This window comes from Nanorana parkeri, unplaced genomic scaffold, assembly GCF_000935625.1.
Source record: "Nanorana parkeri isolate BGI_ZX_2015 unplaced genomic scaffold, ASM93562v1 scaffold21, whole genome shotgun sequence".
In the NCBI taxonomy this organism is placed as follows: domain Eukaryota; kingdom Metazoa; phylum Chordata; class Amphibia; order Anura; family Dicroglossidae; genus Nanorana; species Nanorana parkeri.
In genome coordinates this window covers 2,502,948-2,519,898 of record NW_017306289.1, presented here as the reverse complement: position 1 = coordinate 2,519,898, position 16,951 = coordinate 2,502,948, and the positions used below count along the sequence as shown (strand labels likewise).

General features: G+C 41.7%; 1 protein-coding gene across 2 annotated transcripts in view; it reads left to right on the top strand.

Moving 5' to 3' along the window:
* Window positions 1-14,400, top strand: part of REV1 (REV1, DNA directed polymerase) — a 55,270-nt gene extending 40,870 nt beyond the window's left edge. For both annotated transcript variants that reach the window (XM_018563435.1, XM_018563427.1), the window contains exons 17-23: window positions 1,541-1,740; window positions 6,764-6,988; window positions 8,558-8,672; window positions 10,381-10,598; window positions 10,897-11,050; window positions 12,847-12,949; window positions 13,968-14,400. In XM_018563435.1, coding sequence (XP_018418937.1) covers window positions 1,541-1,740; window positions 6,764-6,988; window positions 8,558-8,672; window positions 10,381-10,598; window positions 10,897-11,050; window positions 12,847-12,949; window positions 13,968-14,079 — 1,127 coding nt within the window. In that variant the 3' untranslated portion in view covers window positions 14,080-14,400. The remainder of the gene's footprint in view (window positions 1-1,540; window positions 1,741-6,763; window positions 6,989-8,557; window positions 8,673-10,380; window positions 10,599-10,896; window positions 11,051-12,846; window positions 12,950-13,967) is intronic.
* Window positions 14,401-16,951: the final 2,551 nt, after the last annotated feature.

The following is a 16,951-nucleotide window of genomic DNA, read 5'->3' as shown; positions in this document are numbered from 1 at the left end:
AGGTGCGCATGTCATGAAGAAAGTGAGTCATGAAAACATCTGATTCGGATGACTCGGCCCCACTGGAAGTGACATAGTCGAGAAAAGGTATAGGGGCGAGAAAAATTATAGAACACTGACTTTGACACTGTCCGGCCCCTCCCACAGCTTACAGCCAAGAAGCATGGACAGCCAGCGGCGGCCTACATTGGGTGAGAGTGCCTAAGTAGCGGACATGGAGCGGAGTAAGGCCAGAACCAGGTAGGGAGCCCAGTGGGAGGAGAACACCATCCCTCAGCCAGTCACCCCTTTTATGGACTTACTAGGAGTCCTCACTAGTGATGGGCTCGGGCGTGTTCGCAGCTCCATGTGCCGAGCCCGCCAGGAAGGTGACAGCGCCAATCACAGGCACTGAGACAAATTCCGATCTCTGCAGCTGCGGACTGGGATAATGTCTCAGTACCTGTGATTGGCGCTGTCAGCTTCCTGGTGGGCTCGGCACGTGGAGTTGCGAACACGCCCGAGCCCATCAATAGTCCTCACATCACCCGACCATTCACACTAGTGTTACATGGATGCCAAAAGTGGCAGCCAGGGGCGGGGGGAAGAGGCAGAGCTGGAGGGTGGGCTAAGTTATCGTGGGCCTCTGGGTTGTACTTGCCCCCTGGGCTAAAAGTTGCCAGTCAGCCCATGCTGTATTCCACAACTGCCGGACGCCGAGAGCTGATTAAATTGCGGATGGCATCGGCGCCCGGCTGTTGCGGTATGGAGGATTGTGGGGGGCGTTGGACTACATGTCTGTCACAACCGCGGGGTGCCGATGCCATCTGCAATTAAATCAGCTCATCGGTGACCCCGCTGGTCACCGATGAGCCTGCGACATGCAAAATTATTAGTGCCCCCCCAGATTTGACTGTTGTATCTTATGTGCCCCCCCTACATATTGTTCCTAGAGTCGCCACTGGTTGTAGCATGGAAACAATTCTTCCTAGGGCAGGGCAGATCCACAATCATAAATGTGTAATTTGAATGTTACTGCATTCATAGTCACTATCTGCTTTACAAATTGTCTTTATGATATTAATAGCTTATCTACAGTGGAAAATGTCTTCATCATTTAGCTAGTATGATAAACCTTGAATGTCACACTTTTTATTACAAAGTTGGTCTTTTACATACTATAGTTTATTTTCCTTAGTATAATACTATACATTTTTAGCTCTATTTATCAAAGGTTTCTAATTCCCTTTTTCAGAACATCAAAAATAAATGTTATTGTGTTCGTAATCATATTATTTTCTATGTCTATTAATCATATCTGCTACTTTAAGTATTAATAAAGGCAACTGAAAGGACATCACAGTTGAATAGAAATTGGCTATCATTTTTGTTATTGTATTTTTTTGTCATTATTTGATTCATCAGATCTTTATATGTTCACATTATTCTGAAATCTGCTGAAATTAATTTCTAGAGTTAAGGGCAGGATAATGGTGACAATTTACTATACCAGAAATGTCTCTGTGTGGCTCTTCCATAATATTTTGCTTTTCATTCTCAGTTTTTGTTGCTGCTTTGGACGTTGAGATTACATCAGCATTAGGAACATGTGCCTCCATTACTTCTAATAAGAGTGAAGCTTCAAGCCAAAATCCAAGTACTAGCATAGCTGCTTCTCCTGGGAAGAGAAATGGCCTGCACACTCCTATCAGTGTGAAATCAAGAGTTAATTGCACTATAGAAGTTCCATCCCCTTCTCAGGTTGGTGATTTCAATGTATCTGGAGCTTAGGCTGTATGAAATAATCTGTAGTTATTGCATTTACAAAATGGTTTATTTAAATATCCTGCATCTCTGGATATATTACAAAAACATCCACAGAATTTGCCATACAAAATATTGGTTTACTGCGCATTAATTGCCTATACTTTGATAGCTGCTAAACTTGCTATAACAAGTCAGTGGAAAGATCCACAATCCCCAGTGTGTCTGCACTTCATCACCTCATAAATAATCCATTCAGATTTGAGAATCTGAAACGTTACAAAAAGATAACGACCAATATCGAGCTTTCTGTAAATGTATAACTCCTCAGCCCCATCATAAACTCAAGATATTGTAACAAGTAAACCCAGCAAATTATTCAACCCTATGAGAAAGACAGCTTTTAGGTTTCAGGAAGGTTTGAAAAAATGCTGTAAAGTAAGAATGCTCTCAGAAAATAAAAGTGTTAATAGTTTATTTTTATCAACTAACAAAATGGAAAGTAAACGAACAGAATAGAAATCCAAATCTAATCAATATTTGGTGTGACCACCCTTTCCCTTCAAAACAGCATCAATTCTTCTAGGTATACCTGCACACAGTTCTTGAAGGAACTCGGCAGGTAGGTTGTTCCAAACATCTTGGAGAACAAATCACAGATCTTCTATCGTGCAGAAGTCCATTTATTTCACTAATGCAACTTAAGAGGTGAAACTAATATATGAGATAGACTCATTACATGCAAAGCAAGATAATTCAAGCCGTGATTTGTCATAATTGTGATGATTATGGCTTACAGCTCATGAAAACCCCAAATCCACAATCTCAGAAAATTAGAATATTGTGAAAAGGTGCAATATTCTAGGCTCAAAGTGTCCCACTCTAATCAGCTAATTAAGCCATAACACCTGCAAAGGGTTCCTGAGCCTTTAAATGGTCTCTCAGTCTGGTTCAGTAGGAATCACAATCATGGGAAAGACTGCTGACCTGACAGTTGTGCAGAAAACCATCATTGACACCCTCCATAAGGAGGGAAAGCCTCAAAAGGTAATTGCAAAAGAAGTTGGATGTTCCCAAAGTGCTGTATCAAAGCACATTAATAGAAAGTTATGTGGAAGGGAAAAGTGTGGAAGAAAAAGGTGCACAAGCAGCAGGGATGACCGCAGCCTGGAGAGGATTGTCAGGAAAAGGCCATTCAAAAGTGTTGGGGACTTTCACAAGGAGTGGACTGAGGCTGGAGTCAGTGCATCAAGAGCCACCACACACAGACGGATCCTGGACATGGGCTTCAAATGTCGTATTCCTCTTGTCAAGCCACTCCTGAACAACAAACAACGTCAGAAGCGTCTTACCTGGGCTAAAGAAAAACAGACCTGGTCTGTTGCTCAGTGGTCCAAAGTCCTCTTTTCTGATGAGAGCAAATTTTGCATCTCATTTGGAAACCAAGGACCCAGAGTATGGAGGAAGAATGGAGAGGCACACACTGCAAGATGCTTGAAGTCCAGTGTGAAGTTTCCACAGTCTGTGTTGATTTGGGGAGCCATGTCATCTGCTGGTGTTGGTCCACTGCTTCATTAAGTCCAGGGTCAACGCAGCCGTCTACCAGGAGATTTTGGAGCACTTCATGCTTCCTTCCGCAGAGGAGCTCTATGGGGATGCTGACTTCTTTTTCCAGTAGGACTTGGCACCTGCCCACACTGCCAAAAGCACCAAAACCTGGTTCAATGACCGTGGGATTACTCTGCTTGATTGGCCAGCAAACCCGCCTGACCTGAACCCCATAGAGAATCTATGGGGCATTGCCAAGAGAAAGATGAGAGACATGAGACCGAACAATGCAGAAGAGCTGAAGGCCGCTAATGAAGCATCCTGGTCTTCCATAACACCTCAGCAGTGCCACAGGCTGATAGCTTCCATGCCGCGCCACATTGAGGCAGTAATTGTTGCAAAAGGGCCCAAACCAAGTACTGAGTACATATGCATGCTTATACTTTTCAGAGGTCCGATATTGTTCTATGTACAATCCTTGTTTTATTGATTGCATGTAATATTCTAATTTTCTGAGATTGTGGGTTTTCATGAGCTGTAAGCCATAATCATCACAATTATGACAAATCACGGCTTGAACTATCTGGCTTTGCATGTAATGAGTCTATCTCATATATTAGTTTCACCTTTTAAGTTGCATTAGTGAAATAAATGAACTTTTGCACGATATTCTAATTATTCGAGTTTCACCTGTAGGCTTCCTCAAATCCTTCTGTCTCTTCATGTAATCCCAGACACACTCAATCAAGTTCAGATCACAGCTCTGCGGGAGCCAAACCATCACTTCCAGCACTCCTTGTTCTTCTTTACTGTGGAGATAGATAGCTCTTAATTACATTAAGATGGGTGTTCGGTGCTGATGGCACTGCTGGACATCTTCCGATGTTGAAGGGGAAGTAAGTATGATGTATCTTCTATCTGCTGCATTACGTTTCCTTGGCCGGCCACTGCCTCTGTGGTCATTAATGTTGCCCCTTTCTTTGTGCTTCTTCAAAAGAGCTTAAACAAGCACATCTTGAAACCCCCGTCTGCTTTGAAATCTTTGCCCGGGAGAGTCCTCGTTGATGCAGTATAACTACCTTGTGTCATGGTGTATGACCTGTGACATGAAACGGCCTTCCACAACCTCACCTTAGTAGCAGAGTTTGGCTGTCCCTCACCCAGTTTTAAGCCTCATACACATCTGTTGCAGTTAATGACTGTGTTTCAACCTACCTATGAAATTGGTGATCATTAGCACCTGCTTGGTATAATTGGTTAATCATACACCTGATTCTAATCCTACAAAATCCCTGACTTTGTGCAAGTATAAGAATTGATGCTGGTTTGAAGCCAAAGGGTAGTCACACCAAATATTGATTTTAGATTTTTGTTCTTCTGTTCACTCACTTTGCAATTCGTAAATTGATAAAAATATATATTTCTGAAAGCAATTACAGCATTTTTTCCCACCTGCCTAAAACGTTTGCACAGTACCGTGTGTGTGTGTGTGTGTGTGTGTGTGTGTATATATAATATATAATATAATATATATATATATATAATCACAGAGTACCTCTCTCCCTCTTAAATAAATTTGGGGGTAAACGTCCTCTACATTCTTCATAAATCCCCATGTTGGATCCCACAGACCTTCTTCTTTTCTTTTTTTTTTAGAAAAAAACAACTTAATGTTGTGTTTTTAGAGATCTTATTTAGAAGAAAGTGGCCCCTGGAATTAACCTTATGACCCTACAGTTTCCTAGGGATTTGGGTGGCCCTGTAGCCCCTAACCCTTGAAATTACACTCTAGTTTCCCAATTGCAACATTTGGCTTGCTGGGAGGTGGGAAATGGTTCCTCTGCTTTCTACAGTCTAATATCTCTATATGTAAGGCAAAACCAACTGCACCAAAGAGTATCCTAGATACTGATGAAGAAGTTTAAAATGCTTTTGAGCTCCCTCCAATTGTGTTAGAAACTTTTCTAAATGCAACCCCCCCCCCTTCTGAAACTGCTTAAGCTTGGCCTATTCCTGCAATGGCAGGAGACCAAGATTGACACGGTATCCATCCAATTGTGAACTGAGTTTGAACTCTGTAATAGTTCCTTCTATCAATATCTTCAGCTATTCCAAGCCTTACAAGCCCAGGCTAAAATCCAAGCTATCAAATTTGACTCTACCCCCACTATTTGATACTTTGGTCCAGGCACCTAACACTAGTGGTTTATTATAGACATGTGCGATTCGTTTCGTTCCGAATCGAAATTCGGACGAATTTTCGGAAATTCGGACATTCGGATGTATCCGAATTACAGACATAACGAATGCAAACGAATCCGAATTTCCATTTCCGAAATTCTGTAGCGTTAGTTCGAACGTTCGTTTCGTTTTCTGTTCTTATTCCTTTCTTATTCGTTTTGTTCGTTGGAGCAAAGTGACATTAGAGAAGGAGAAAAATATTTTCCCCCCTTCAAATGTCACTTTGCTGCAAACGAACGAACGAAACGAATAAGATCAGAAAACGAAACGAACGTTCGAACTAACGCTACCGAATTTCGTCCGAATTCCGAATCCGAATTGACTTTCACACCCGAATCCCGAAAAACGAAATAACACAAATCCGAATTTGAAACTAAACGAATTTCTTGGCAGTGCACATGTCTAGTTTATTATCCCACCTATACACACATCTACTTACAAAGACCTGAGAGCAAGCTGAGTTTTAACCCCTACTATCCAGGGAACACAAAGTTCCATTCTTGGGCTAACAGCGGTTTTCATTCACTCTGCCACAGTGTATACCCCCCACTGGACCAATGCACTATATATACAGTCAGTAGAGCATTCTTTGTTGCCTGTAAACTGTTTTCTACAAAATGTGTTTCTCCTGCTTCCTCTACAGTGTAAGAATGGTTTTCAGAAATGTGAAGCATTTTCTCAATGGAAAAGCTGACAGTAAAGGGGGCTGTCCATCATAATTACTGAACGTATCCTTTTCAATACAATGTGCAGACTGTTCACACTACTCTGCAGTCTGCACTTGTAATGAATGCACATTTCCGGTTTTTCTGTTGTGTTTGGGGAAAAAAGAGAATATCAATAAAAATTCTCCAAATTAAAAGCATCAAGCAAACACTGAAAAATCAGTTCTGGGTGGGCTACCTATTTAAGTCATGCAGTTTAACAGCTTAGCAATATAAAAAAAAAGCCCAACTCTTCTCTGCAGCAAATATCAGCCCTAATCTTGGTGTTTTTGTGGGTCGATTATTATCTTCTCATGCAAGGTGGACCAGATCTCCACTTTCCATTTCTCTGAGCAGCATACCATTGGAGTACATTTCTAAGTGTAATTCCCAGTGATTATGCTATTTTACCCTAAATAATAGAGAGTATATGAGACTTTATTTTCCTATCGAAGCACTTTATTTGAATCATGTTCATTTGTCTAGTTTGAAATCATTTCTAGTTAGTGTTGACTTTTCTTTTGCAGATTGACCCATCTGTGCTTGAAGCTCTACCTCCGGATATCAGGGAACAGGTGGAACAGACGTTTGCTGCACAGCATAGACCACCTCTTGCCGAGAGCAGGAGAGATCCCTCAGATGAAGAAAGCACTGAGCACCCAGTGGCAACTGTCTTTCTACAGATCCCACAGTTGTCAGAGCAAGGGGAAGAGGCCGGCATTAATGTAATTGCCTTACCAGCCTTTTCACAGGTGAGGGATGTCTATCTCAACAAAAGATATGAATATAGAGCCAAAGGAAATCTCACCGCTCCAATTCCTTAGCCGCCATCAGGACTCCCTAGGTGCGGCTCCACCTTGGAATGTAGTAGTATACGAACAGAACGTACTATCCAGAGAAATCCAATACTTCAGACTTTCAGCTCTATGAATAAGCCGCCGGGTGAAACATGTGAGAGGTTGTAGTTGGTTGGGGGTGTGGAGTGCTGGCATTTGTTGCTGTATACACTTTTATTCACTGTTATACTGGATTTGCTGTGAATTTCAATAAAGTCTGAAGTATTGGAATTCTCTGCATAGTGCGGTCTGTTCGTATACTAATTGATATGCATTGTTGGTCATTATATTGTACCCTATAGTTGGCTTCATTAGGCAGCTGAACAGGGGGATAGCTTTTAAGATTTAATAAAATCTGAAACTAGAACCAATGTCTCCTTAAATTGATAGAATTGATTTAAAATAAGTGATCTTGGATTTTTAAGTCGTTATTTTCTCTAAGCTACAGTCACTGACATAACTTACATATGCTATTAAAGTGAAACTAATATTTAACTTTCTCCGAAAGGCTCCCCTTGTCCTCTTTTCCACATTAGTAAGAAAAAAAGTGGGTGCAGAACTGCATGTACTAATTGACTGCATACACTTCAGTAGCTTGTTCATAGGTAACCCATTGAAGTCCCAGCTGGCTAGAAAGGTGATCTATAAACTTGGCTGGAGCGCCATGTGGATCCGCCACTTGAAGCATTGAAACATCTGACCCGAGAACCGTACATATCAATATGATTGTGATGGGGAAAGTGAGGAGGGGAACCTATAAGTTGAAGCTTTTATTTCAGCTCTACTTCAAGCCAACATGTTGGTTTTATTTGGGAAGCAGTGTAATTTTATATCCTGTTTTCTGGGGATAATCCCCGTCACTTAAGAATGGCCGTGTTTTGTACAGCCATTAGCTTCTGAGGTACAATAAGACTCAGAGTAACCTTAGCTCGGAGAGAGAGTGCAGAGAGATATCTTGTGTCCATGTACTTGTTCCTCCTGCACACCCCACAATCATAGCTCTGAGTGTAAAAATGTAGGAGACAGAGAGAGAGAATTGATTGGAAATGTAAAATGAACAGTCAGAGCACAGTTTTTTTTCATTGGTAGATCTCATTGAGCTCGTCATTTTAAAAGTACATCGTAACACAAAAACTTGTGGGCACCCCTGCACTAAGTGCTATAGACAAAGTTAACTTTCTTCTGCTCTCTGTGTCCTGTGCCACAGGTTCTTCTCCCCGGGTCATAATTTCATAGATATCTGTAAATTGAGTGCCCTTGTCAAGACTAATGTTTTTTTAAGTACCTAAAAGAAGAAATGTATGTGTTTATCCTTAGCAACTAAACAAATTCTCCCCTTCATCCCTGCAATTCAGGGTAGAACATTTCAAAAAGCAACACATCTCGCTTATCTCATCTTCAGAAACCTTACTATTTAGTCATTGCTACTTTGTAATTTTGTATTGTTGATTGTGCGTACATGAATCCTCTTGTTTGTTCTAATAGGTAGATCCAGAAGTGTTTGCTGCTCTGCCTGCTGATCTTCAGGAGGAGTTAAGAGCTGCTTATGGTCAAAGGAACAGGCAATCGAACAATAACATTGGTACAAACTCTGTACTTGGTAAGGCATCATGTTGTAAAGCTTCCGCTTTCACCAAGTTGGACACTTAGGTGTACGTTTAATAAATTGTGAAAGTATAATAAAGCAAAGATGCTCCTCTTCTGGATTTCTGACATTTTGGGAAATTTTTCCCAGTAGCAATGGTTGGCTGCCCAGGTAGGCTGAATGTTGATTGAAGCTCGTGACACACTGCAGGCGAAGCGGCGCACAGGCGAGCGGCGACTCGCAGCCCTTCGCGAGCATTGTGTCTAGAGATTTCCGATCCCCCGCTCTGCCCGGCGACAGCGTGCGCAGCGTCGAGAGATGAGAAAGTTCATCTCCAGCCACTCACAGCGCGCGATTCCTTGAAGGCATCACAAAGCGGCAACACGCGACCAGCCAATCAGAATCTCACCCCTCCTCTGTTACTCAGTTCTTCTCTGTTTCCAGTCCTGAGGAGAAGTTTGAGTGGTATGTTCTATTCAGAGCCTAGTGCTATTCTATCCAGCTGTTATCTAACTTTTTAAAGAAATAAATATATATATATATATTCCTCCGTTGCCACCTCTGCTGGCGATCCCGAGCTCTGCTGTGCCCGGACAAACTACAGTGTAGACAAGCTGCGATGCGAAGTGGAAGGTTGCGATTTTTTCGCTTTGCTTCGCCTGCAGTGTGTCACAGCCTTGAGAGGGAAAAGGAGGGAAGTCTGTCTTAATGCCACCCTTCCCTCATGAGAGTGGCAGTTTCAAGTCCCCTCACTGTATCTGTGTAGTGTGAGGTAAAGTTCAGTAAGGTCATGTGACCTTAGGGCTTGTTGTTGAAGTCTCACTCTCCCTCAGAAACAGGCCCACCAAATTAAGCTTGAAGGATGTCTGGGGAGCATGTTTTACAGGCAGATGCAGTGAACATTGTGCAGCCGAATAAAACAAAGTGATCTGCTGAATAAAGTTAACTTGTGATAAAGCTAGTTTTATCAAGGTTTATTAAACGTACACCTTAACCTACTGACATTTGTTTGCTCAAAGTCCTGGCTGTCACCTTTTCTCTGAATCTAAATCCTTTGCGTATCCCTCTACCTTCAATTCCTTTATTCTTGTGCAGGTTATGTTTCTTACAGGCTCCACATGGTCCTTTCACAGGCATTACATTTTATCCATGTACTATTGGAGAGGCATGGCTGATCAGACTGTTAGACGTTGCTTTTCTTAAGGCCATGTGCCTGCATTCACTTAACAGTGCAGAAAATAGAGAAACAAAGATAAAATGTGGTGTTATGCTAACACCCCTCTTTTAGTGTCCTGCAGTGTCTATCTTTTGTGGTCAGCTTTGCCACAATCATAATGTATCTGCCCTCCTATAAATGTTTATATCCTCTCTCTGTCATGAGCTCAGTTATTTAAGCAATACACTGGACTATAATTCTAGAGAAGAGTAGGACAAGTATGATCACATGGTTTGCCGAACTGTAACATCACATTACTTCAGTTAATTCAGAAATCAAATAATGACCATGAACACAGGCTGGTACTAAATACATATTATGCTGTATTTATGACTGAAGATTTATTTACACAAAGGAGGAATTCTGCTGCCTGACTAGTTTTTTAAAAAGTGAACCAAAAGTTTTAGTAAAACATACATTAGTAACATCGTGGTGCCAGCACAAATGTATGGGAAGTGCTTCTGGTTTAAATCTTTTTTAACATTGGGGCTTTATTCTGTTTTTCAGTTTCAAAAAATCCTTTGCTACAGTTAAAACGGCCTCACCTGAAGTCAAAGAAAAAAAGCAGAAAGAAAAATGTAGGCAGTCCTATAAAGAGGATGCAGAGTCCCTTGAAGAATAAGCTCTTTGGTAGCCCAGCTAAGAACTCTGGATATAATGCGAGTCCACAGAAGCTTAAAGATGGGCCCCTGAAACAAGAAGCCATACCTCCTGGGCAATCTCAGGTAACCCAGACAATGAGTTTGCTGAAGGTGACTCTGTACTGGCAAATGGTCACTTGTCTAATTATAATATTGACTTCCCACCAACTACTCAATGTAGCGAAACTACCAACTACTGACTTCCCACCAACTACTCAATGTGCAACACCCTCTAATGTGTTCTGATGCTGTCCCTGTATTAACTGATAGGAGTTCAGAGTATTCTGTATGCAGTATGGCATGCACAAACAATGTATCTCTGTGCTTTGTCTTTTGGAATGTCTTGGAGTATCTGAGTATTTACATATATTTTATTTTTCAGGTTGAATTACCGGTAGGTCCCTCAACTTCAAATGCCCAAGGATCCCTGACAGAAGGATGCAATTCCCACAGAGCAAAATCCCCCAACTTGGCTGGTGCCACTGAGTTCAATGATGTGAAAACCCTGCTAAAGGAGTGGATAACTACAATTTCTGGTATATGCTGCCTAAATCTAACAAAATGTAAACTGACTGCTTATGCTTGTGCAGAATGAACCTTTCGTGTTAATGTTCCTTGATTGGATGTAACCATGCATTCATAACTCTCAGCCTGATTTGTTAGTCTATTCCAGAATATATTGTTTAAACAACAGAATTATGTGCTTATAGTAAGTTTAGTTAACAATTCCATTTACTTAGGATTGAAAAAAAGGAGATCAGGTAGGAAAACTCTGACCATATTCAAGTTTAATGTGTTGTGTATGAACCAAAAATGATCACTGTGTCCAAGGCTCATTTGTCATTCTAAAAATGCTAGGTTCCATGTTCCTTTTGCTCACGCCTCAGTACCCAGAACAAGTATCCTGGTAAAGACTTCTAACTTTCCTGATGTGCATACTTTCTTGGGGTCAGTGACCCCTTTAAAGTGTTGAAGCCAGAAGGAAAATAGAAAAATGATGCAGCAATAAGCTTGTCATATGCAGAGTTCTCTACCTTTCCGCTGTAGCCTGTCCCATTGAAAGAGAACTATGGCCTAACCTTCGGAACCAATTTTATCAGGATCCATCCCACCGCCTGATTGACTGCTGGCTCTACCTCTATGGAGTCGGAGCCAGCTGTGTCCGTCCCTCCAGTCAGCGCTGGGGGAACGAAGGGGGGGGGATCCCTGTGGGGAGGGGTGATTGACAGTCACCACTCTGCATGGAGAAAATCGGGATCTAAGCGATCAGTGGCATGTGATTGCTCAATTCTCGATCAATAGAGCTGACATTTGACAGCTTCAGTGTCGCATGTTGGCTCCAACTCTGGGGATGAGTGTATTTCACTCTCCCCCTAGTTCTCCTTGACATGCATCTTCAGAAATTGCCTCTGCAACATCCTATTTAGGAAACTGGCCATCCTAGCAGCTCTATGTGTAGATATAGTTAGTGTCAATGTCATCATGTCAGTGCTTGCAGTCAGGCAGTGCTAACATCAGCAGATCAGCACTGCTGAAGTAGTAGGAGCCCATGCATGTATAGTGCCTCTGCCCACTTGGCTCCATTATTCTTACCCACCTCCTGTCCCTCTTTGCCCTGTTACAGAGCACTGTAAAAAGAGTGGAATGTACTTAAGACAATAGATTACAATCCTGAACTTGAATGTGCTCACTTATCTGTTACATGTGATAAATGCAGAGATTAGTTCCCCATCTGTGCCGGGGTTGCTAACACTATGGTTCGGGATCTATGGCAAACCAGTATATGACTTCATTCAGACACTGACATGTGTGCAGCACAGGTTTACCCTTCACACCAACCTTAAACATAGAAGCTGTGGAGCATACTTTGAGCAGCCCCAGCATAGAAGAGAGAGTCATATCTGGTTTTGTCATAAACAAATGAGGAAAACTGTTGTGCAAATTCAACGTGGAACTCAAATAGTACATTCCAGCTCCAGATTTTAAGCTGCTAACATACCCTGGAATTCATAGATTCTTAGACACTCTCTTTAGAATTGGGTTGTGCCTCCACTCAAATGTTGGTGTTTGTGACAGATTCATGCAAAGTGTTGTAAAAAACGAACTACCTGAATGTCACATATGTTGGCAATATTAACAAAACTTGTAATACGTTCAAGAATTTGGTGCAGAACTTGTACAAGGGCTATACCGCCCAAAATAATGTCACACATGCTTTATTGAATTAATCACTACCCTGTAATCTGGGATTTGTAACAATTATACATTTGGTTATATTTGAGATGATGGTTTAAAGCTTCCCTGTACCACCCCTCCCCCTCTTATTCCGCAGATCCTATGGAGGAAGATATATTACAGGTGGTGAAATATTGCACTGATTTAATAGAAGGAAAGGACTTGGAGAAATTAGACTTGGTCATAAAATACATGAAAAGGTATCTTGTCTCTTCCATAGAACACAGTATACACCAAGCTGGCAGTAGCAGTGACAATCATAAATGTAGAACTTCTAGAAGACAGATTATGTGACTTGACACATTGCGTTGGCATGATTCATTTATACTCAGTACAAGCTTTATACTACATAAGTGACTTTATTTTTCAATATGCATTTTCTTGAATAAACTCAATAAATGACTAGAAGTCTACACCTGGCTACACACATATAGATCTATCCAACATTTACCAGGAAGAGCCTGTGATTTTGATGCAGCAAAATGCATTTCAAGTAAACAAATAAAATCCCATTGTTAGCTACGTGGCTGGCTTACATCTAGGCGTGCAACTCTATGGGGTTATTTACACCTACACAGGCTGCAGGCATGCGGAACATTGTGACTCCAGGGTCAGTGAAATTTAGAGGCCTACCGATGCAGTCTCATCACATTCCATCTACACAGTGGTTGATGCATTTTGTCAGCACTTACCTGGTGAGTTCCATGTTAATGGGTGCTAGCCCAACTCCAGACACCGCTATCTATTGGTACTGTTTTTTTTTTTTGTACTTCCTCTCTTTTTATTCTTTAGTTCTCACAAGTATCATTTTTACTTCTTTAGGAGCTCTCCCTAGGCTCCACTGAGCACTGCTGCAATACAACAGGAGCCGAAATTCCAGCACCCCCGCAGCATCAGAATGGTGGTGTGTCTCCAACCCCCCCTTTGCTGTGCCCTTTACCAAATGTCACCTTGCTGTGCTTTGTAAATAGCACAGCAGAGAAAGGGGAGTGAAGGTTCAACGCCAAAACTAGTGTTGGTGCAGCAGGGAGCCAATGTTTGGTTTCTGGTGTATAGCAGTGAAGCTTAGAAAGCTCCTAAAAGAAAAAAATGTTGACACTTGTAATGTGAGAATTAAAAAACCGCAGTAAAAATAGCTGTGCCTGGAGTTGGGTTCATGGAATCAGACCCCTAAGAAGCCTTAGCTTGTCGCTTATGTTACCCTGTTTTTCATTTTAGGGTAATGCAGCAGTCTGTGGAGTCTGTTTGGAATATGGCATTTGACTTCATTCTGGACAATGTCCAGGTGGTTTTACAGCAGACCTATGGAAGCACATTGAAAGTTGTTTGATCTTCATCCTGGGGCAGAGGAGCCCGGTATCCTTGCCTACCTGTACCATAAGTGCTTGTGAAGTATTTGCAAAACGCATGATTTTAAAGCTTCGATCATTTTACATTTCTTTTAATAAATGATTTTTGTACATTTTCTTTCTCAAGTGCCAAATTTGTCAGTATTGCATGTAAATATTTGTGTTCCAGATTCTTTTATTGTAGTATAGGATATTTGAAAAATGTTTGTTTATAAGAGTTTTATGGATTTTTACAGTGAAGTGTTCACAGTTGTTTAATAAAGAAATGACTGATTTACACTGTGGGTGGTTTTCAGTGATCCTAAAAGCACTATTTATGTTTTAATTATCTCCTATAGAACATTGAAGTTAAACAAAAAACCTTTAGCACAAGGTTAAAGCAGTCCAATAACTTGCTACATTAAAATATTTTTTAGATGCGTTTTAAAATGGTTTTCTAATATAATACAAGTGTGCGCACACACATCTAATGATTTCCAATAGATTTATTCACACTTTGCATACAAAATCTAAGGGCCATAAAGAGTATATGCTTTAACTAGAAGCTTTAGAATATATGGAACTTTTTAAACCACTTGAAGACCGCGGTGTTTACCCCCCTTCCCATCCAGGCCATTTTTCAGTATTCAGCGCTGCGGTACTTTGACATTTATTCCGTCATGCAACGCTGTACTGAAATTAATTTTAAATCATTTTTTGGGGACATATAGAGCTTTCTTTTGGTGGTATTTTAATCACTGCTGGGGTTTTTTATTTTTTACTAATGCAAGAAGTACCAAAAAATGTGACAAATTAAAATTTTCCTACATTATTATTATGATGAAACATTTATTATTGCCCAAGTTTTTGATAAAATATAAAAGACGGGGTCACGTCGGGTAAATAGACACCAAACATGTCCAGCTTTAAAATTGCGCGCACCCGCGAAATCGCAAAAAAACTCCCATACCCAAAATTGACATATAGGTGATGCATTAAAAGCGTTTACCACTCATCCATTTATTGTTATTAGTGATTGATGGCCCTAAAATTATTGCCACACTCTGTCATATGTAACGTGTGGCACAACCAACGCTTGTTTGGGTGAGGGGGGTGGGGATTTTTAAACTTTTTTTTATTTAGTACAATGTTTTTTATTTTAGTTTGAATTTTTTTTTACTTTATTGCTATCACATAGGTGACTGAGAAGCCCCCTGTGTGGTGAAAATGTACAGTGGCAGGTCCTCTTTATGGAGACATCAGGGGTTTAAGACCCCTAATGTCACCTAGGGACCCCAGAGAAGCTGATGAAGCAGACATCTGGGGGGCTTTGCCAAAGCAGTATCCAGAGTATGATCATAAACACAGGCACTGCTGTCTCCCAATGGACTCTAAGAAAATAATTTTATGGCAAATACAAAAATCATTCTATCTTCGTCCAGTGAGGGACACAGGAAATCCATATAATGCCAGGACGTCCAAAAGCAGTCCAACTGAGGGGTGGATAACAGCAAGGACTGCCTGCAGATCAAGAGCCGCCTGCAGGGCCAGCACCTGAATCTGGAACCGGGTGAGTCCAAACCCCCTACCCGAGGGATCAGATGAACCTCCAAAGAATGTGACTGTAGAACTGAAACCTTGTCCTTTAGCTACTAAGTCAGTGTGACCTATAGGATAAGGTACATGGAAAGTACCCAGAGAAGGGTATGCTGGGAATGGAAGGTATATGTCTTCACCATAAGACAGTGCAAAGGTTAACTCCATCCCTCCAGGTGTGGTGGAACTACACATTCCATGAGGCATTGCAAGACTGACAGTTACAGTGATGACTCCCAGAGGCATGTTGGTATGTGTCGTTACAGCACAGCTGCAGGGCTACAGGCCTGCTTCGGTGCATCTTAATCCTAAAGAAAGCTTCCCTGGAGGGTTTAGCAGGTTTCTTACCCTCGTCCTTGTGGGTGGCTGGGGTGTACCTACTTTGATATTAGGGGAAGGAAATGAAGGGGACTTCGCTAACCCTTTTCTAAACTTCTCACTTTAATACAGGTGGCTATTAGGATAATGTCAAGGGAAGGTCTGAAGAGATGTTTTCTCTATAAGAGCAGACTCCTTGGATGCTGTATCTGCACCCCAGCACTTTAGACTGGTGTGTGTGTGTATTAACAGACCATATAGGATACAAGTGGAGATGCTTATGTATACCATCACAATGCACACGCTCAATAACTAAGAGATCCACTGTGGCAGTAGAGAAAACCCTTTCTGAGGCAGTCTGCCAGGCTGACAAATAAAAGTCACAGTCAGATAGGGTGATAGGGATACTGTTGGTTGGTAGAATCCTCTTTTTGCCTTTTATAGGGCCTACCGTGTAGCTGGCAGTGGCCTCTATGAAGGTGCGTCAGACCCTGGTGGTCTGGACCAACTGTATGACCAATAATCCCAGTTCCGACTCTATGGACCCCATGGTTCTAAGACGGTTGGAACTTTTGCCTGTGGCTCTTCACTACTGTGGGGAGGACTAACTCACTGGGACTCCTGTCAGTCCAGGTACATAGACTCCTATGGTTAAAGTACTGGTCAGCAGAACTACTCGTAAGAAGCTCCTTGAGAGGATCCCCTTTTGTGGGACAGCAGCTCTCTGAAGAGGACCTGGACACATTCATTAAAAAGGTTACTGGGGGTAAGAGCACATTCTTACCCAGCAAACAGGAAACCTAAAGTTGCCCAAAGTCAGCCTCAGCCAGGAAGAGCTCCTTTTGCCTCTCAGACTTCTACCTCAAAAATCAAACCTCGGTTCCAATTCCAGCGCAAGCCCTGGACTTCTAAGCCGTCCAAGCCCTCCTCAAAATGATTGGGGTGCCATCTCTTTTTTTA